The sequence below is a fragment of the Eschscholzia californica genome, unplaced genomic scaffold, assembly GCF_041429995.1.
Source record: "Eschscholzia californica isolate CP2 unplaced genomic scaffold, dmEscCali1.0.p SCAF_2, whole genome shotgun sequence".
Taxonomy (NCBI): Eukaryota; Viridiplantae; Streptophyta; class Magnoliopsida; order Ranunculales; family Papaveraceae; genus Eschscholzia; species Eschscholzia californica.
The window spans coordinates 52859856-52878565 of NW_028238309.1; the positions used below are offsets into that span (position 1 = coordinate 52859856).

Below are 18710 nucleotides of genomic sequence, written 5' to 3' on the forward strand. Positions count from 1 at the left end.
TGGCCCGAAAATGGGGCCGACCACGAAATGTGAAGAGAAAAACATCTGGAACAATGAGAGCCGACTATATCAACTTTCAGACTGTGGTCAGTTATATTTTCAGGCCAACACCACATCTCTGACGAGGGAAATGAGAGCTGGTCAATTAGATATCAAATATTACTAGAAAAAGTAAGTCTTTACCTTTTTTTCGATGAGAAGTAAGTCTTTACCTTATTTTATAAATTTCAACAAACACTCAACAATGATTTTACAGCAAAAATGTAGGAGACATAGATGGTGTAGGACCACTTTCAACAAAAAAAAAAGATGGTGTAGGACCAATTCCATTTCAATTGTAATGACCCGGTTTAGTTGGAAATTAAAACTTTGAGAGTTGTCCTAATCACGTGCTACTCAATCATTTTTTTTTTTTTTTTTTTTTTTTTTTTTTTTTTGTTGAGGTACGTGCTACTCAATCATGACGCACGTGTTAACGACCATCTCTCTATTCCCTTTCACAGGCTGTTTCATGACAGAAAATGGAATGATGAGTTGGCATTAGAAATCCAAGTCATCATCACTTAACCAGCTGTTTCCATCGAAGATCCAGATCATCTGAACCGTATAAAGAGAATGTTTAAACGGTCAGGATTATATAAAGTGAAATTTGTGGTTCATTTAAGTTGAATTTCATTTGAGGTTGAGTTTCATTTCCATTAGTGTTCCAGTCCTTTTAATACAAACGTCGCGGGGAGTCTGAAATTAGAGAGAGAAGAAAGAAAGAGAATAGAGAGAGAGGGAAATCTGCTGTGAGACTCACGAAGGAGATTTCTAGGGTTTCATAGGTACTGCTTTTCTTCTCCTTCTTTGAATTTGATTCTTTAATAGTGTTCGAATCATTGATCTGTAACATTTTGTGAAAGATTGGTTTCTTTAATTATTCAAAATCGAATTGTTTTCTGCGGTTTGATGATTAAGATTGATTCGTATAGAAAATGTGCCTTGATCTACGTTTTCTTATTAGTAATTTATAGAAGTTCACTTTGAGAAAACTAGTTCGTTTGAGATATTTAATAGAAATTTGATAAGAAAACCTATTAGTTCGTGAATATATTGTGCATTTCATTGATCGATGGGGCTAAAAAATGATTAAAAATATTAGTTTTAGATCTCTGAGAATAGTCCCACATTGTGAATGGCAATCCAACAACTTAACATGGTATTTGAGCTAGACCTAAAGAATGTGACACCCAAAGAATGCGAGACACGTAAGGCAGCGTACGAGAATAATCCTACATTGGGAACATAATGTCTAGGTTCTTTCCACATGGTAATTGGTAAGAATGGATTAGAATGTACTTATCTGGTTCAACGATTTATGGGTATTTGATGTCACCCAGTGATTTACGATCTGTAATCTAGTTGTGGGAGTATCCAAATAAAGGAACTAACAAGTAATGATCTAAAGGTTTTTTCGCTTTCTCTTTCTCCTTGAACAGGCAATAAAAGATGGCAGATGCTGAAGATATTCAACCCCTCGTCTGTGATAATGGAACTGGAATGGTCAAGGTACAAACATTGCCTTCTTGCTCCTAATTCCTAAAGCTTATGATTAGTATATCGTAGAATTATAATTAAGTGATCCATAACCACTTAAGAGTCAAGATGATTTATACGACAACATTGTTGTTTTACCACTTTCAACTTGAACTTCTTGATTTATTGGAAACTTTCAGGCTGGATTTGCTGGAGACGATGCCCCAAGGGCTGTGTTCCCTAGCATTGTGGGTCGCCCTCGTCACACTGGTGTGATGGTTGGTATGGGACAAAAAGATGCTTATGTAGGAGATGAAGCCCAATCAAAGCGTGGTATTTTAACTCTGAAATACCCAATTGAACATGGGATTGTCAGCAATTGGGATGACATGGAGAAGATCTGGCATCACACATTCTACAATGAGCTACGTGTGGCTCCAGAAGAACACCCGGTTCTTCTCACTGAAGCTCCTCTTAACCCGAAAGCTAATCGTGAGAAAATGACTCAAATCATGTTTGAGACCTTTAACACTCCTGCTATGTATGTCGCCATCCAGGCAGTTCTGTCCCTATACGCCAGTGGTCGAACAACTGGTAAGCAAATTATTCATGTTGGTCCCTTGACAAACTTGATTTTAAGTTATTTCTCAATCTATCTAGAATGTATTCGAAAGGTTTGTTTGATAAGATGAAGTAATATTTGTGCTCTTGTTCACCAATCGTAGGTATCGTCCTGGATTCTGGAGATGGTGTCAGCCACACAGTTCCCATCTATGAAGGATATGCACTTCCACATGCCATCTTGCGTCTCGATCTTGCTGGGCGTGATCTTACCGATGCCCTAATGAAAATCCTAACAGAGCGAGGTTACTCTTTCACCACCACAGCCGAGCGAGAAATTGTAAGAGACATGAAGGAAAAACTAGCTTACATTGCTCTTGACTATGACCAAGAATTAGAGACATCCAAGACCAGCTCATCTGTGGAAAAGAGCTACGAGTTACCCGATGGGCAGGTAATCACCATTGGAGCTGAACGTTTCCGATGTCCTGAGGTTCTTTTCCAGCCATCAATGATCGGTATGGAAGCTGCTGGTATACACGAAACCACATACAACTCTATAATGAAGTGTGACGTCGATATCAGGAAGGATCTGTATGGAAACATTGTTTTATCTGGCGGTTCTACTATGTTCCCTGGAATTGCCGACAGGATGAGCAAGGAGATCACTGCACTTGCACCAAGCAGCATGAAGATCAAGGTGGTGGCTCCGCCTGAGAGGAAATACAGTGTATGGATCGGAGGATCAATCTTAGCTTCTCTCAGTACTTTCCAACAGGTACCCACCATTTTATATTGCGATCACATGATTACTTACCGAGTTCATTAATCTTCTTACTAACACGAAACTAATTTGGTTTTCTGAATTTTAGATGTGGATTGCTAAGGCTGAGTACGATGAGTCTGGTCCATCGATAGTTCACAGGAAATGCTTCTAATCAGATCATCACCCACCAGAGGGACGCCAAACGGAAAAAAAGGAAAGAAAGAAAAAGTAAAAAAGAGAGAAGAGTTATTTTTTAATGCCTCGGAAATTTGAAACTTGTTACTTTAATTCGATTGTTAATTTCTTTTCCTTCCTCTCATTTTTAATATCAGAAGAATTGATTTTTGTGATCCTGGAACATTGCTTACTTTTCATTATTACTTTTTATTAGAGAAGTTGTGTCTTAGTACTCTCTCTACTGGATAAAATTGAGTTTGGCTTGAGTCTGTGGGTTCTAATATTTACTTCTTTATTATTAAGATTCACTTTTTTACACTTGAAAATGTTAGACTGCTCCAAAATCATTAGGTCATCAAAACTAGATCTGTACGTAATATACATTGCAACTACAATATTTTACTTCACACAATAAATACACAGGCTAACGCTTAACTCAAAAAGAAGTCAGACATCCGATGATTGCCCCACACAAACAATATGGTATGCTCAAAACCAACAAAATAACATCTACGTCGCCTATATTCTTGTCAATTAGTTTTGAGCTGGAGGAGATATTGTACACACTCTTTTAGTTGTTAGTCTTAAGTCTTTTATATTATTTGCACGGAGAACTTAGTTTGTGTTGCGTAAAAAAAACAAACATTTCATACACATATATCTACACTTTCACTAAACAATTAACATATTAATGATGCATTTTTTGTTTGCATGATGAAAAAACAGAATTAAAAAATAAATGAACTTATTACCTTCCTTAGTCCTTACTGATGAAACTTTGTTACAATGATAAAAATAATAATTATTACTTTTATGTCTTCCTTACCGAAATGTTCGGAGGTGTATTCCATATTTTCAAAAACATTCTCTTTCCAAAAGCTCTCCAAAGTTATATTTAAATGTCTCCAACTGACCATGAAACCAACCTATCTTAAAATTTCCGTAATTCCGTGTCTGAAACTAATAACAAAGACATTGCAAGATATTTGAAGTTCTCAAACGAATAACAGAGACATTTAAGGACATTTCGAGAAATATGAAATGTCTCAAACGAACAACAGAGACATTTTTGGACATTTAAATTGCCCAAACGAATTATGCAGGCATTTAGGGACATTACTACTGTCCCCAACCAATAAAGGGTGTCCTGCACCGCTAACCCCCTTAAAAAATAATCAACATTTGAAATGTCTCAAACGAATAACACAAACATTTCAACACAATTCAGGGAATTTTGAAATGTCTCAAACGAATAATGGAAACATTTCAGGACATGTAAACTGTCCCAAACGAAGAACACAAACATTTAAAGACATTTTCCAAATTATTGTTTGGCTCACAGGAATGTAAGGAGAATCTTATTCCTATGGGAATAGGATTCCTCCTAAATGGGGTAATAATAAACCCAAAGAGGGGGGGGTGGGGGGGGGGGGGGGGGGGGAGTTTGTGATTCTCGTTCACGGGAATGCTTTGTTTTAATATTTATGGACAAAATTATCCTTAATAAAACATTAAAATGACTAGTAATCGTTCTCTACATAATATAAGAACTAAAAAAAATTTAAAACTTAGGGTTAGCCACCACCGTAGCAACTCTCTCTCTCTCTCTCTCTCGCTCGAACGTAACTCTCTCTCCCTTTCTCTAGTTTTTTTTTTCTCTTTTTCTTTTTTCGTTCCAATCGATTTCATAACGTTTAAAACGAAAAGTTTTTAGCCGAGACCCTTATTTATTTTAAATAAAATTTTAAAATACTACTTAAATTGGTGTATCACGTTACTATTTCATATCTACAAATTTGAATAGATTATACTGCTTAAAATATATAACAAAGTTGATGTTATATTTATGTAATTTAAGTAAAAAGATGTAATAACACTTTTACAAAAAATTTACATTCCTATTTCTATCAGAAATCAAATTCCTATTCCTAGTCAAACCAGACATTAAACTGAAATAATCTGATTCCTTGGAATCGCGTTATGAGAATGTAATTCTTAAGAATCAAATTCCATTCTCGCGCGCCAAACATGACCTTATAAAACAATCAACAAAAATTCTTCCCTATCGATTTTCAACGAAAGAAAAATCTCTAATGAAATATATAAATAATCTCTAACTCATTATTTGATGTTTGAATGCATAATCTATAAGAGTCAAAGGGTTTTTGTTAGAAAACTCGATTAGCAATAACAACTGGAATGAGCTCATCCTAAGGCAAACCTTCCCGGAAAATATATGCAATCTTATAAAAGCTATTCCGATTCAGCAGGAGGGAACAGATAAAATGAAATGGAATCTCACGAAATCAGGAAACTTTACGGTCAAATCCATGTACAGACACCTTATCTCAATAAATCAACCTCCTCCCTCGGGGGAGATAAACTGGAATTTTATTTGGTCTTTACCCACTATTCCTAGAATTAAGCTATTCATATGGAAAATATGCACAAAAGCGCTACCGGTTAGGCATCGCATAGGTAAATACATCGGAAACATAACTAACTGCCCTAATTGCACAGAAATCGAAACTATTGAACATGCGCTTTTACACTGCCCTATAGCAAAGAGAATATGGTTTCACTTTAACATTATTTCCGAACAAATCACCTTAGTTGCTGAGTGGATCATGTCTTGGCAGAATCAGGATTACACCAATTGCAATATTGGCAATGTGCAGTTTATTACTATATTATGGTTTATTTGAAAAATGAGATGTGATCACTGCTTCCAACAAACCGTGTATGATGTTAACAAGGTAATAGAATCGATAAAATCGTTCCCGCAAATAAATGAAAGTAAAGAAAATCCAGATAAAAAAGTCATCTCGAAATGGCAACCTCCGATTCAACCCTATGTGAAAATTAATGTCGATGCATCGTTTGTTAACGTAACTCAAAAAATAGGAACTAGTCTGATTGTTCATGATTACAGGTCTAAATTCATGGGAGCAAGCGTAAATAGTGGCAGAGCAAGAAACAGCGAGGAAGGAGAAGCGTTAGCTATTCTAAACGGCATTAACTGGGCAAAGGAAAACAACTACATGCAGGTCATCATCGAAAGCGACAATATTAACCTTATCAAGCATTTGAATAACCCAAAACATCAGGTCCAATGGCAATCACTCGCATACACTCGTCAAATCAAAACTGTAAAGAAAGAGATACACCAAGTTAAATTCCAATACATCAAGAGAGAGCAAAATACTCAAGCAGACAAGTTAGCTAAATGGGCGCGTCGAAATGAAAGAGTTAAAAAGTGGAACTGTATTCCGTATTTTCTTCTTAATATGTACTGTAATGAGATTCTGATTTAGTGTTTTAATATATTTACCTTTAACAAAAATAAAAATAAATAGAGCCGTCTGTTTATAGCACAAAAGCGGAGTGCCTTTAGTAGCCACTTCCTCTTATTACCTCTGTCTCCATTGTTTGACTCTTTGTCCAGGAACGGAATATTGTCGTCAAAATTTGTTTAATCTCTATCGGAGGTCTTTCAGCTCTTGCCAAGGTAATCTTCAATCACCCGACCTCTTAACCTAATTTTTTTTGGATGATTATAAGTTAAGAGTTTCTATTCGAAACAATTGGAAGGTGTTTTTATCCTCAAGTTGCGATTTTTATTGTAAGTCCATGCAATAAACCCTAATTTGAGCAAGTTTTGTTAGAAATTCACTTATATTGTGAAAATTTCAGATGGTATTGTTTATTGAAGTAAAGTGATAGTAACTCATTTAAGGTTTCTAATTATTATGACTTATCAAGAGATTTAAACTCAGTAGGTGAGCTAATTACTAATTAAATTTCATCACTAGTTCAGCATTTTCTAATAGTTTTTAAGTTTATGACTGATCCCTTGAGAGATGCCAGAAAACAAAGATAAGATTCATACTCATGTGTTCGAAGAAATGCCTGAATGAATAAATGAAGTATTTATGTGCATTTTTCGGGAACAATATCAAAAGCATTAGATAGTGAAAGACACAAGTAAGGATTCCTAGAACAAAGACCTTAATCTTCTTCTTCATTTAGGAGGACCTTCTATATATTGTTTTGAGTCCTACAAGAAGGACGAACTAACTATTTCCGTAATTCAAATAAAGAAATAACATTCACGGTTACTGAAGTGACATAAACCCATTTGGGATGAAATGGTATATGAAACTACAGATAACATGATTCCTTAATTAGTAATAGGTCTATTTATGTATCATATATAAATTGTAATTTGTACATCATATCACATGCTGTAATTTTCATTCATTATTGGATATACATGGTTGATATGTAAGAAACATTCTTTTATCATTCTTTAGCGTGGGTTTATGTTAGTTTTGCTCGATTGACATTTGACACTATATGGTTCTTCTTTGACAATTTTGGTGCACACAAATTTGAAGGATCTTTCCCTCGAAAAACTGTCTCTTCTTTTCTTGAGTGGCTTCACGTTTAAGTGCAACGGTTTTATCGAGTTTGGTATGTTTCACGTGGGTGTACTTGTATTGTAGTAAAGGTAGTAGAATAACTCATGGTGTCAAATTACATATGTACTCTACCAGGGCAGGCCCAAACAATTTCGGGGCCCAAAGCCAAGTTAAAAATTGGGGCCCTTTTAGGTGTCTAAGGTAAGTAAAATTAAATTAAAACACTTTGCTTGGGGTCAAATTCGAACACCTGCCAATCATTACTCAACCCTAGTCCCTGACCACTGAGCCGCAGGTTAGTTTTTGTAAAGTTGTTAATTCTCGTTTTATGTAACTTATAGTAAGAACTTCTCCATTAAACTCCAAACTAGAGGCCCCTGGGCCGCCCCTGTTTACTACTATCATAAATGACTAATCTATTGATTCTACTTATAAGCAGAGACAAGGTTTTTACTTGGATGCAAGACCTAGTTTGAGCTGAATTTTTTCTAGGTTCAAAGATAATTCTTGCACAAATTTTACCACAGCCCTAAGGAACCAGAGAAAATGAATCTTGAGTTTTCTCAAATTTGACTGCAATTTCCACATAGTGCTACCACTGATAAATAAATTGCCTTTAAGTATTAAAAACATAGGTAAGGAGCTCGCTAGATTTAACTGAACTGAAATATAGGTTTTTTTTGCGTTTTCTTTTCAAAAAAATGTGTCAAGATTGGAATTTTTTAATTATATTTGCAGCATTCTTTCTATGATTCAGGGGTTCTGTTTCTTTAGTGCTTTATACCTTATTTGTTATCTTGCAGTTATGGCATTTCGAGGCCGAGGACGAGGAAGGGGGCGTGGAGGGTTTGGTGGTGGTTTTGGTTTTGGTGGTGCAATTCCAGAGCCTTATACCCTTTTCCCAGTGAGTGGACATATAATTTGTTGGAGCTGTTTCTCTTTATATCTAACCATAATTTGGTTTTAAATTTATGGTCGTTATTGTAAAGCTGCATTTTTAATTTAATTGCGAAATATATTTCGATAAGGCTCAAAAGATTTTTGAATATTTGTTGATAGACTATAGGAGTTTTGAAGTGAATCGCATTCCAAAGTTATACAGATGAAAACTCAACATTAAACTACTGTGTTTCTAGACACTTCGGTGTAACCAGGATTTTAGTTTTGAAGAATGAGCAGTGGAATAACCGAATAACTATCATTGTTGTGTGTGCACAATGTATGTATTTGAAATTAAAAGCTAGAACAAACTTAATAAAAGTTTTGGTTGTTTTTTCAACTTATTTGGTATTTGAGAAAACTAAGTAGATGTCAACATTCCTAAAATATGTAGATCCTGTATCGTATATTCGTATGTAAGATGATTAACCATACAAGTGGTCTTTATGATGCACACTTTAACATTTCCCCTTCTGTAGTTAATAATTTGAGCTAATATTTTTGATAGGAGTAACTAAGAGTAGAGGGTTTTAACTTTTAAGTAGTAGAATGTTGTACAAAATCCCCATTATCTTTTTCAAAAGGTTTTTGTTGTCTTACGACCCTAAGAAATGGTGAAAAGTTTGGTTTTAATTTCTTCGTTGTACAAAATCCTCATTTTTAAGGTTTCTGTGTTGTTTGTGGGATTGCAGGAAGATGTCGCTTTACCTGAAATTAGTAATGTGTCGGAGGAGACGACGCTGGTCTATTGGAATTTGAGATTACTGTCTTATTGGAAATCATCTCCATATTATTTAGAAGGGTCAGAAGCAAACAGTAAGATATTAAAAGTTAGCTGTTATTTTAGCGATTTTACCAATACCGTAACTTCCAACTCAAAGAAAACTACAATTGTATATGAACTCTTAGTTCTTGAAGCAAGAATATTTGTTCATATTATTATTATATATTTTGAACATGTTAAAGACAACTTACCCTTCTACTTCGTATCATGTTATTACTTTACTTCAGCAACTCTATTCTGTACTACCCTTGCTGAAAGTTTTTCCGAGACACTTAACTATTCACAGATCCTTTGGGTTGTAAAAGGAATAAACATTGTGGTAAAAAGTACAATGTTTTTTATTAGTTAAACATATCGCTGGAATTACAACTTTACAACATGAATAAAAGTCACGTTTCAGAAGTACATGTCAAACCCACTCTTCAAGCACACGTCAATATGGTTAAGGAACAAATCTGAGCTAATATATTCTCATTCCAGATGACGTACGTCACATACCTTCAAAGAAGCAGCTAATTTATAGTATTTGACACAATTGCTTCTGCAATAAATTGGCATTGTTCGAATGATAACGTGAAATACATCCATTGAGTTCTCCATTGCTACCTTGACCATTGGTATTTGAACAATATTTACTGCTAAACCTTTCATAGAAGTTATTTGGTTTTCAAGTACATCATAAGCAACTGTGTTGTCTTACCTAGTAATATAGATTGTAGTGTAATATGATTTTCATCACATATGATTCACGTTTATATTGGTTTGTTGTATACATCCCATTTCTTCTTTGTACTTCAATTTATATTTGTAGTGAAACTAGTTCTGTGCTAGTGCAGAGTCTATTTTGAGATTCCTAACCAACCGTTGTCAGCCATCTATTACTTTATTTTAGTTGTTGTAAATCCTTTAAGATGACTATTGCCTTTCTTATATACGATACTTGTTTTTATTTTTCCAAAGAGGAAGTACTGTTTTGAATGGTGGGATGTATCTCTTTTACATTTTCTGCTTTTTCTTTTCAGATACCCAAGACATTGATATCGAGAGATATTCTGATAGGAAGAAGCCAAAGGGCCGAGGAAAGCGTGATCCTCTTTCATTACACCTAAAGCTTGCTCCTGCGTATTTTCCTCAAGAACTTGTTGAAGGTTTGCAATCTGGACAACTTCAGAGATTTCCGTACGGTTTAGACTTTTTTCTAAACCATATATCCAATTTCATCCATTAGATGCTGAGTTTGTTTTCTTGCTCTAGCCTTGCCAGATTTTGTGTTGATTTGGTGAATTGTTTGATAGGTTCACGTGTACAACATAACCAACGGAAAGTGAGGTGGAATCCAGAATTAGGTATTGGAGGAAAACAGTTCCAAATTATTCAGTGAGCTTGTTACTGTATTTGCTTTCACATCTGTTTTGAGTAATTATGTCTGCAACGAGATTTTGATTTACCATGGGCTGGTGGTCGTTCATGGATAATCACTCTGTTTTAAACCTAACCCTGGTCAAGCTGTTGGTTTCATACAGAAATTTTGCTCATGAATAAACATATACCCGTGGCCTCTCAGAAAGAGATCCATACTGGAATCTTTTTCTTGCTTTCAAATGTTTGTTACAAGAATAGTTTTTGGTTTCGATATTTGTCGTTTATTGATCTGATATTTGCATATATTATATTTCAAACATAAGATTTGGCTTTGACAATTTTTGTATTAACAAGCGATTTCTCGAAGCCTATTTAGAGGGAGGTTCCTCTGCCTGAAAATAAAAAGCCTAATTTAGGAAATTTAGGTTCCCTTATATTGCTGTTTTTCCACTGTCTAGCTTATGTATATTCTGTCGAAGTGGTTCAAAGAATTTCTCGAAAAAAAATTGCTTTTACATTTTTCATGAACTTTTACCTTCTTGATTCTCTTTACCTGATAACCAGCACATGCCTTTTTTCATATTAGTGGTATATTTTATCAGAGCATTGACATATTTGATTTCACAGGCGAACAGAAGTTAGACCTTTTGGAGAAGCTTGAACAACAACATGAGGTAACAAAGAGCTAGGTCTTTAATCAAATTATTTTTCCCGATAGGAGCTTGAATTACTTGTTATTAACTTTTGGCAATTAACCATGCACATGTTGTTGTATACTTGTATTTGCGTCGTCCTTCTTTCCTTTATTTTAGTTTCCTTGATTCCTGCTCATGTGTTGCTTTTTGTACTGTAAGTCTTATGTTCCTGATATAAACGTTGTTGTGTTTTGTTCAGGCTAAAGGCGATAAAGATGACAAGGACAAAAAGAAAGAAGCCGAAAATGAGGACGAAGATGAAGAAGGGGTAGAAGAAGAAGATGAAAGCATGAGTGATGATGATGACTATAAAGAGGTCCCTACTTTGAATTTTGTTATTCTGCATATTTGGACTCTAATATTTGAGCATTAGTATTTCAAACCTTATGACACAATTTTTTTATGCTAAAAAGTCCCTGATAAATGATCTTTCAGTCTATGAGTTGAAAGTGAAAACTTTATTTTCTTAAATGAATGCTACCGATTTCGCGTACAGTATTTCGCTCGAAAACAAGAGTTTTTCAAAAATAAATTATTTTTTCTTCAATATCATATATTTAATTATGAATATAAGAAATATGATAAACCATTTTTATATTTTTTCAGGGCATTCATTTTGACGATGATGAGGACGACTTCAACATGGAGGATGAGGGAAATGGTAATTCACACTTCTTTATCCACATCTCTAATATCTCTAACTTACTTTTTTTTTTGATGAGAACTAATTTACTTGCTTTAGCAACTACCAGTATTTTAATTTCTTTCATTTTCCATTTGTGGACCAATATATTTTTGCAGTGCTAATAGTTTTATACGTTTCAGATGAGCCGATGTATGGAGGAGATGATGATTACTAGTTGCCCAAACATCAAGCTTTTCAATCTTCGTATACAGACTGAAAATTGGGTACTCGTTGTAAATGATTAAGCAAATCTTGTTCTTCAATGGAGCCACAGAGTTCCGGCTTAAGAATCCAAACTACAGGTATAGTAGGATACTAGACAAGCTATATAGGACAGTTAGTATTACTGCTGTTAGATTGATATTAATCGACTTGGGGCTGCAGTTAGCAGACAAATTTCATGTATTCTCTTTCGGGTAGGGATGTTTTTCGTAGTTATGTGTTATTTATATCAAGAACGTAATTTGCTTTTTGTATTAAATTTTTACACTGGGATAGATAATAGATTTAACAACAACTTTTCGGTATTTAGGACTACCCTAACTAGAATTAATATTATAGGGAGAAAAGGCTTCTGACTGTAAATTTCTTATTTACTACAAAACGTAGCCTGTCCAAAATGCATTTGATCATGATTAAATACGTAGTCTTTATTTTTTTTTTTTCTTAAATGTTAAATTTATTTCAATCTCTTCTTTTCTAGTTACTCCTAATGAGTCCTAACTATTTAGAAAGAAAAATATTTTAGCCTTTCCTAAGACTAAAATATCAACTGAGCTATCAATTATTGGCCAGTATCTAAATAATTGGGAGCCTCTTTAGACATTTTGCTCGTTCGTAAGACTGCAAATATATAGGTATCGCGGTGACCATGATCAAAATGGGTTGACTCAGAAATCCTGAAGGCGCCTCTTTACGTGTTGCATTTCCATTCATTTTTGAATCAAGGTGTTCTGTCTGTTGAGAAATTTTAGACGCCTTCCATTGAAGGTAAACTCTATGACTTTGATCGCGGCCAACCACCACCCCTCACGGTTCCTTGACTGGTTGGCACTCCGTCTGCACGGTTGAACCTAAATTTCATTACACATAAATGGAGCATTGGAGCTCATATCTCTGATGATTTCGAACCACCATTAGATCATTACACATAAATGGAGCATTGGAGCTCATATCTCTGATGATTTCAAGTTTCATTTTCTAAAGGAAAACTATAGACTAAAATCAACCTTTAAAGTATCTCCTATCAAAATGCTAGAGAGTAAAACCCTTTGTACAAAATTAGAAACAAAAAGCTATGTAAAAACAATTTCATATACTGCAAGTAGAAAGAACAATAAATTCACAACACTAATCAACAACTTTTTCTGGGTTTCACCACAACTCATTATAACTTTCACCATTACAATTTCTTGTTTTCTTCTATGCTTTCTTCGACTTCTTTCTCACTGGCTCTTTTGCTTCTTCTCCTTGTTCTTCCTTGACGTAAGTACGTGAATTAAGTGAAACTAGGCTTTCTGCGTAGACAATTGTATCCAAACATCCTAATATACCACCCACTTTTGCTATGCTTGTAATACTCTCTTCCTTTTGATTGTATGTAACTAAAGAATTGCACTTACTCTCCCCTTCTCCAAAATCCGCCTCAAACACGATATCACCATTTTTATGAAAATACAATGGCCTTGTGAAGTCAATCGATTCAAAACATCTTGGTTGAGAAACAGTTAACAATTTACTCCAAGATTCGCTCACTGTGTAATCCTTCAACACCCAAATAACAACATTATTGATCTCATAAGAACTGCAACACACGTAAAGATGACTTCCCAAAACACCCAAACTTGTCTCCCCTGTGGTGTCATCATCAAAACAATTATAAGGCAGTGGAAGTTCATAGAATCTCTCTTCTCGAAGATCGAAAGTAACTATAACTCCTGAATTTTCCGAAATCCAATGAAGAGCTCCATTAACAAATACCCCAATGTTATCAAAAATACTATATGGAATAGGTTGAATGTTTTTCCATGTATTTGATCTTAATGTATAGACTTGAACTTCATACAATCTAGTACAAGTAGTAGTATTCACAATTCTTACCAACTTATAATCCTTTTCTCCATCATCATAACCAAAACCATATACCTCTGCTTTCGAAAGGCTAATTAGTGGTGGAGACTGTATTACCTTGTATTCCTTTGTTGCTGGATTCCAAATACATAGAAAATTTGGCAACCCTTTTATACAAATCAAACCTTGACAAGAACCAATAATATCAACAGAGAGATAATCACGCTTCATTGGGTAATTGATCTCATGAGCATCAACATAAGATGATAATGATATTGCATTATGATTTAGTGAGTAGAGTTGTCTAGCACTAAACATGAGATTAAAGTCTTGATTTCGTTTAGCAAAGTCATGGTGTTTTTGAATAAAAGTCGGATCATCAAACAACTTACTCCATGATTTGCATACGCATCTGATTCGTACGATGTATTTTACCGGCAACCGTAAAAGAATATGGGTCATGATTTCATCTCCCAAGATCTCCGCCATAGTTAACTTCTTCTTGCTTTTCTTCTTCTTCTTCTTCTTCAATTTAAGATATCAATTTAGGTTTAAAAATAAAACCACAACAGTATATATATAGGTTAACCCACAAATCCCATCTTAAAAAGGGTAGATTCCATACTAAAGTCAAACACTTATCCACAAATGGAAGATTAATAAGAAGTTTCTAATTTAACCCAAGGCGTTTTAGGTCTCATAGTCGGTTACACTAGTGCCCTTGTTAGGTGAGGCAGCTTGTTTGCATGAGTTGATTTTTTGACACACTCCTTAGAATGTGAAAGTTAAACAATTTTGGAATAGATCTTGTAACCTACTAGCAATTACTTGCAAGTAAAAAATTTTAATCTCTCAACAAAAATAAAAAAAGTAAAAAATTTTAATTAAATATTGACAATATCTATTTGAACCAAAATAATATTTAAAATAAGGTTGTTATTCAGTGAACGCAGTCTCACACCGTCAAATATGAGCTTGAGATCATGACCATTAGATTTTTAAGGATCTGAAATCCACACTCAATTGTCTAGCGGTCTCTCCTTGATGTAACGATTTTTTATGTAACAAACAATCGCCCATCTAAACCTCTATAATTACAACATCAGCTTACATCTTTAGCACGCCAAAAACTCTTGAAGCAAAGTTCGTTAGACACTTTATTAGTAGGAGATTCAGCTATTTGAGTCTATATAATATTCAAAATGAACAAAAAATAACAACAAATGTTTCATAATCATTATTCACGGTCAAAATATTTATATAAACTAGAACTTTAATAGATATTTTTTCCAAAGATCTAGAGCTCAACTTGTAAAACTCAATTACTCGAGACACCGGAGTGATTGATTCGATCTTCTTCCTTTTTAGTTAGCTAGAACTTATTTTAGCACCGAAGGTAAGAACTTCTTAGTGACTAGATAGATAACTTGAGAATAGATTGTCTTTGTTGTCTTTTGCCATTGTAGTTAGAGAGCTAGAAATTCAGAATTTTCCACACTATTGCTATTTGAACCATGTCCTTTCATAAAGACTTCGAAAGTCAGAATTCTATTTGAAAGATGATTCCTAAAAAGACCATAAGTAGATTTATTAGAGTTCCTCTGCAGTTGGGATTCCGGATGGGAGTTATCCCATATGGGATTGCCTAGAAATGGCCGACCAAGAGTCCCATTACCAATGTGGCTCTGCTGGGTTGGCTCCATGCTTTGGCCAGGCCACATTGGGTCAGCCGTAGCATCGATGGGGCTCCTAGCTAGGCTCTTTGGATACTTCTTGGGCGGATCCAATCTGTGCCATTTATTCCACTCCTTCTAGTCAGTTCTTCTGTTTGAGTCGACACTCTTTTGTGTAACTCATTGTAGGATTCGTTCGTCGTTAGCCACAGGTCATACGAATGAACCACATATTGTAGTTGGTTTCTAGCTAAACATTACGATCCCTAAAACGACTGGAATTGACGATCTTCATCATTTGTCTTATTCGACAAATTGATTGCATTGTCACCTTGATCGAAGGGCATCTTCTTCAATTACAACCTAGATGCAATTGTTATTTGCTAGGTATAGGCAGTCACTTTTTCTTTCTCCTGGTCAGTGTGCAACCATCTTTTTTTACCTACTCAATCTCGAACTCTCATCTCCCGTACCCACACTCTGAGTCGAACTCTTAAGTCACATTTTCTCAATTTCATATTTACTTTTGTCTCTCAATCCCTAACCTAAAAATGTGGAAAATGGTTGTAGATACTAGAGAAATGAGCTACTTTTGTAAGGGAAAGAAACCCTAAAACTACATATCTAAGATTCTAATCTAATAAAATATATATAACGGGAGTGCTACATGTACAAAATTCTTGACATGATGAGTCATTTTCACTAAAAGACAAAAAAAATTCAAAGTTGATCAAAGTTTGACTTTGATCTGAACAGTTCTTTTACCCGTGTGACTCATCGTGTCAAGAATCTTGTCAAAGATTCTTTGTACACTTAGCATTTCCCTATATATAATGAAGATACTTAATTTTATGGCTCTCATGCATGTATTGGGCTTAATTGACGAGCTCAATGGTCGGGCTCAATACTCCCGTAAGGGTCTTGTGATAGGAGCTCAAGACTGCCCACAAAAGTCTAAAGACCAGACGGGGTCAAACAACTTGGGCTAAGTCGATTTCCCATTAGGTTTGGACGATCCAGGTTAGGTGGCGAGCACTCGGGCTATGTTCACACCCTAGAATTAGATGAAGCTGCCCTAAAGAGCATAATAATCCCCTTGTGTGCATACGCAATATTGTTGACAAACTCTTCTAAAGACCATGATAAAGTACCCCAGACTTAACCCACAACCTCCTAGCAGATTGGTGAGGAATGCACAACCCTTAGGCTAGAACCCCATGTGCACTTTGATGGTATATGAAAAGAGTACAAGGAATATGTACTAAATTAGATAAGAAAACCACCAAAAGTATACATCATGAGGAATATGATCAGTTTGAAGAAATATTTTTCTACCACTTGACTAAATGAGAGACGACCTCCAAATTAAATACTACATAAAATCATAGTAAATTTAGGTAGTACTCGACCGAAACTTGTAAGAAAAGTAATCAAAATTAGATCATTAATTTGGTATTTTCCTATCACCTTGAAGTTTTTTGTTTGGTTAATTAATCCATAAAATTTAGTTAATTAATTTCTCACAAAAGAACAAAACACAAAATCTTTAATGGTGCATTGTTTTCATCTTATATTACAAAATGATCCAGAGAGAGAGAGCTAGACAGTAGCCATGAAAGAGAAAACCCTAGTTATAGATTAACTACAACAACTCATGTAAATGAAATTCAAATACTCAAAGAAAAGAAGTCATCATCAATATGTAAATTTCTCATATATATTTACAATAATATTTAGAAGGGAAGAGAAATGAAAGAGAGAGAGAGAGAGAGAGAGAGAGAGAGAGAGAGAGAGAGAGAGAGAGAGAGAGAGAGAGAGAGAGAATTCATGAGTCAAGCTACAAACATCTTAATTAAGAAAACCCAAATCAAATTAGAACTCCAAATATCAAAACCCAATCTCAAGGAAACTTAATTCCCTGAAAACAAATCATGTACTAATAAGATCTAAGCAAGATAAGTCTCTCCAAACATATCCATATGATGAGTTGTTGAACTCAAAGGAAGTAAAGGAAAATCATGACTATAACCTTGCAAAAAAGTTTCATCAATATCACTACTTAAACCACCAAACAAATAATTATTATTAGTACCACTTGTTGTACTTGATGAATTCTCACCTCCCCATGATGCATCTTGATCTTCTTCCTTTATAACTCCATCTTGATTATGACCACCATGACCAGAACTTTGAAACCCTAATTTATATCCTCCTGATGAGACCACTACTTGATGATCATTCTTGTCTTCTTCAGAAGTAAATTTTGGTTTCTTGTTTGAAACTTTTTGATTAGATGATGAGGTAGGAGGTTTTCCAGTAAGGGTTTGAACAAGTTCTCGAAAATTCGAGACATCGGTTTTAATGATCTCTGGTGCAAATATATGAACTATTCTGATTTTAGGTTTGAATTTTGATATCATATGTGAGTGTTTGTGCATGGCTAGTGATGGTTGATGATGATGAACCCTATTTGACCCACACGTGCTTTGTAGCTTCATCATCTCCTTCATGTCTTGGAATGAATTCTCCAATAAAATTTAGAGGGAGAGGAAGAGATGTAGAAAGAGGGATATGTGTAGAGAGTGTTTATGAGAGAGAAATTTTGTGGGAGATAAGAGGAGAGAGTGGTAGTAGGTGTTTGTTAAGAAAGTGATGAAAAATCAAGATTAGGTTTAAATAGAAGAGAGAGAGAGAGAGGAGAGATGGGAAATAGTAGAGAAAGAATCAAGAGAAGCCAAAAAGTGAAGATTTGGAGAAGAAAAACAAAAGGTGGGTGTCTTTGAGGGAGGCAAGGATAGGATGAAGGAATCCTACTCTGACAAAAAAAGTAGGGACCACTATGAATAATGTGTCCCAATAGGCAGAAGTTTAGCCAAATGTTGGGCCCCACTCACATATTTGAAACTGAAACATGTAGAGCAGGAGGGAGTAGTGTTGAAATACTTGCACTAGTTAATCATATTGTGTAGATGAACAGCTCACCCTTGACTTATTTGGTTTTAGGAAAGAATAAGAATTGGGGTAGATACCAAGGTAGTGTGTTCTTTTTGGGTTAATTC

The 18710-nt window shown here is 34.9% G+C and overlaps 3 protein-coding genes across 4 annotated transcripts; 2 read left to right on the forward strand and 1 right to left on the reverse strand.

Moving 5' to 3' along the window:
• The first annotated feature begins 635 nt into the window (after positions 1–635).
• Positions 636–3285, forward strand: LOC147558953 (actin-1). The gene is made up of 5 exons (XM_086660707.1): positions 636–827; positions 1482–1551; positions 1719–2112; positions 2244–2857; positions 2952–3285. The coding sequence occupies exons 2-5, from the start codon at positions 1492–1494 to the stop codon at positions 3015–3017; spliced, it is 1134 nt and encodes a 377-aa protein (XP_086516833.1). The 5' UTR covers positions 636–827; positions 1482–1491; the 3' UTR covers positions 3018–3285.
• A 1871-nt stretch (positions 3286–5156) lies between these two features.
• Positions 5157–12435, forward strand: LOC147558954 (uncharacterized). 2 transcript variants are annotated; one of them, XM_086660710.1, is made up of 11 exons: positions 5179–5206; positions 6337–6530; positions 8247–8347; positions 9075–9198; positions 10189–10314; positions 10462–10512; positions 11156–11202; positions 11423–11539; positions 11830–11884; positions 12049–12132; positions 12177–12435. In XM_086660710.1, exons 3-10 carry the CDS (start codon positions 8249–8251, stop codon positions 12081–12083), a joined length of 654 nt encoding a protein of 217 aa, XP_086516836.1. In that variant the 5' UTR covers positions 5179–5206; positions 6337–6530; positions 8247–8248; the 3' UTR covers positions 12084–12132; positions 12177–12435. The 2 variants fall into 2 exon arrangements, with proteins under 2 accessions (XP_086516835.1, XP_086516836.1); XM_086660709.1 differs by having other exon boundaries at positions 5157–5206; positions 12049–12435.
• A 771-nt stretch (positions 12436–13206) lies between these two features.
• Positions 13207–14618, reverse strand: LOC147558955 (F-box protein CPR1-like). Its single transcript, XM_086660708.1, has one exon. The coding sequence runs from the start codon at positions 14465–14467 to the stop codon at positions 13331–13333; it is 1137 nt and encodes a 378-aa protein (XP_086516834.1). The 5' UTR covers positions 14468–14618; the 3' UTR covers positions 13207–13330.
• Positions 14619–18710: the final 4092 nt, after the last annotated feature.

Bases quoted from the DNA above. Each gene is read 5' to 3' on its own strand.
- LOC147558953 (XM_086660707.1), top strand. From the start codon at position 1,492: ATGGCAGATGCTGAAGATATTCAACCCCTCGTCTGTGATAATGGAACT. The intron at 2,113-2,243 runs GTAAGCAAATTA...CACCAATCGTAG, and splicing joins CGCCAGTGGTCGAACAACTG to GTATCGTCCTGGATTCTGGA. The intron at 2,858-2,951 runs GTACCCACCATT...TCTGAATTTTAG, and splicing joins CTCTCAGTACTTTCCAACAG to ATGTGGATTGCTAAGGCTGA.
- LOC147558954 (XM_086660709.1), top strand. From the start codon at position 8,249: ATGGCATTTCGAGGCCGAGGACGAGGAAGGGGGCGTGGAGGGTTTGGT. The intron at 10,513-11,155 runs GTATTGGAGGAA...TTGATTTCACAG, and splicing joins GAGGTGGAATCCAGAATTAG to GCGAACAGAAGTTAGACCTT. The intron at 11,540-11,829 runs GTCCCTACTTTG...ATATTTTTTCAG, and splicing joins ATGATGATGACTATAAAGAG to GGCATTCATTTTGACGATGA.
- LOC147558955 (XM_086660708.1), bottom strand. From the start codon at position 14,467: ATGGCGGAGATCTTGGGAGATGAAATCATGACCCATATTCTTTTACGG.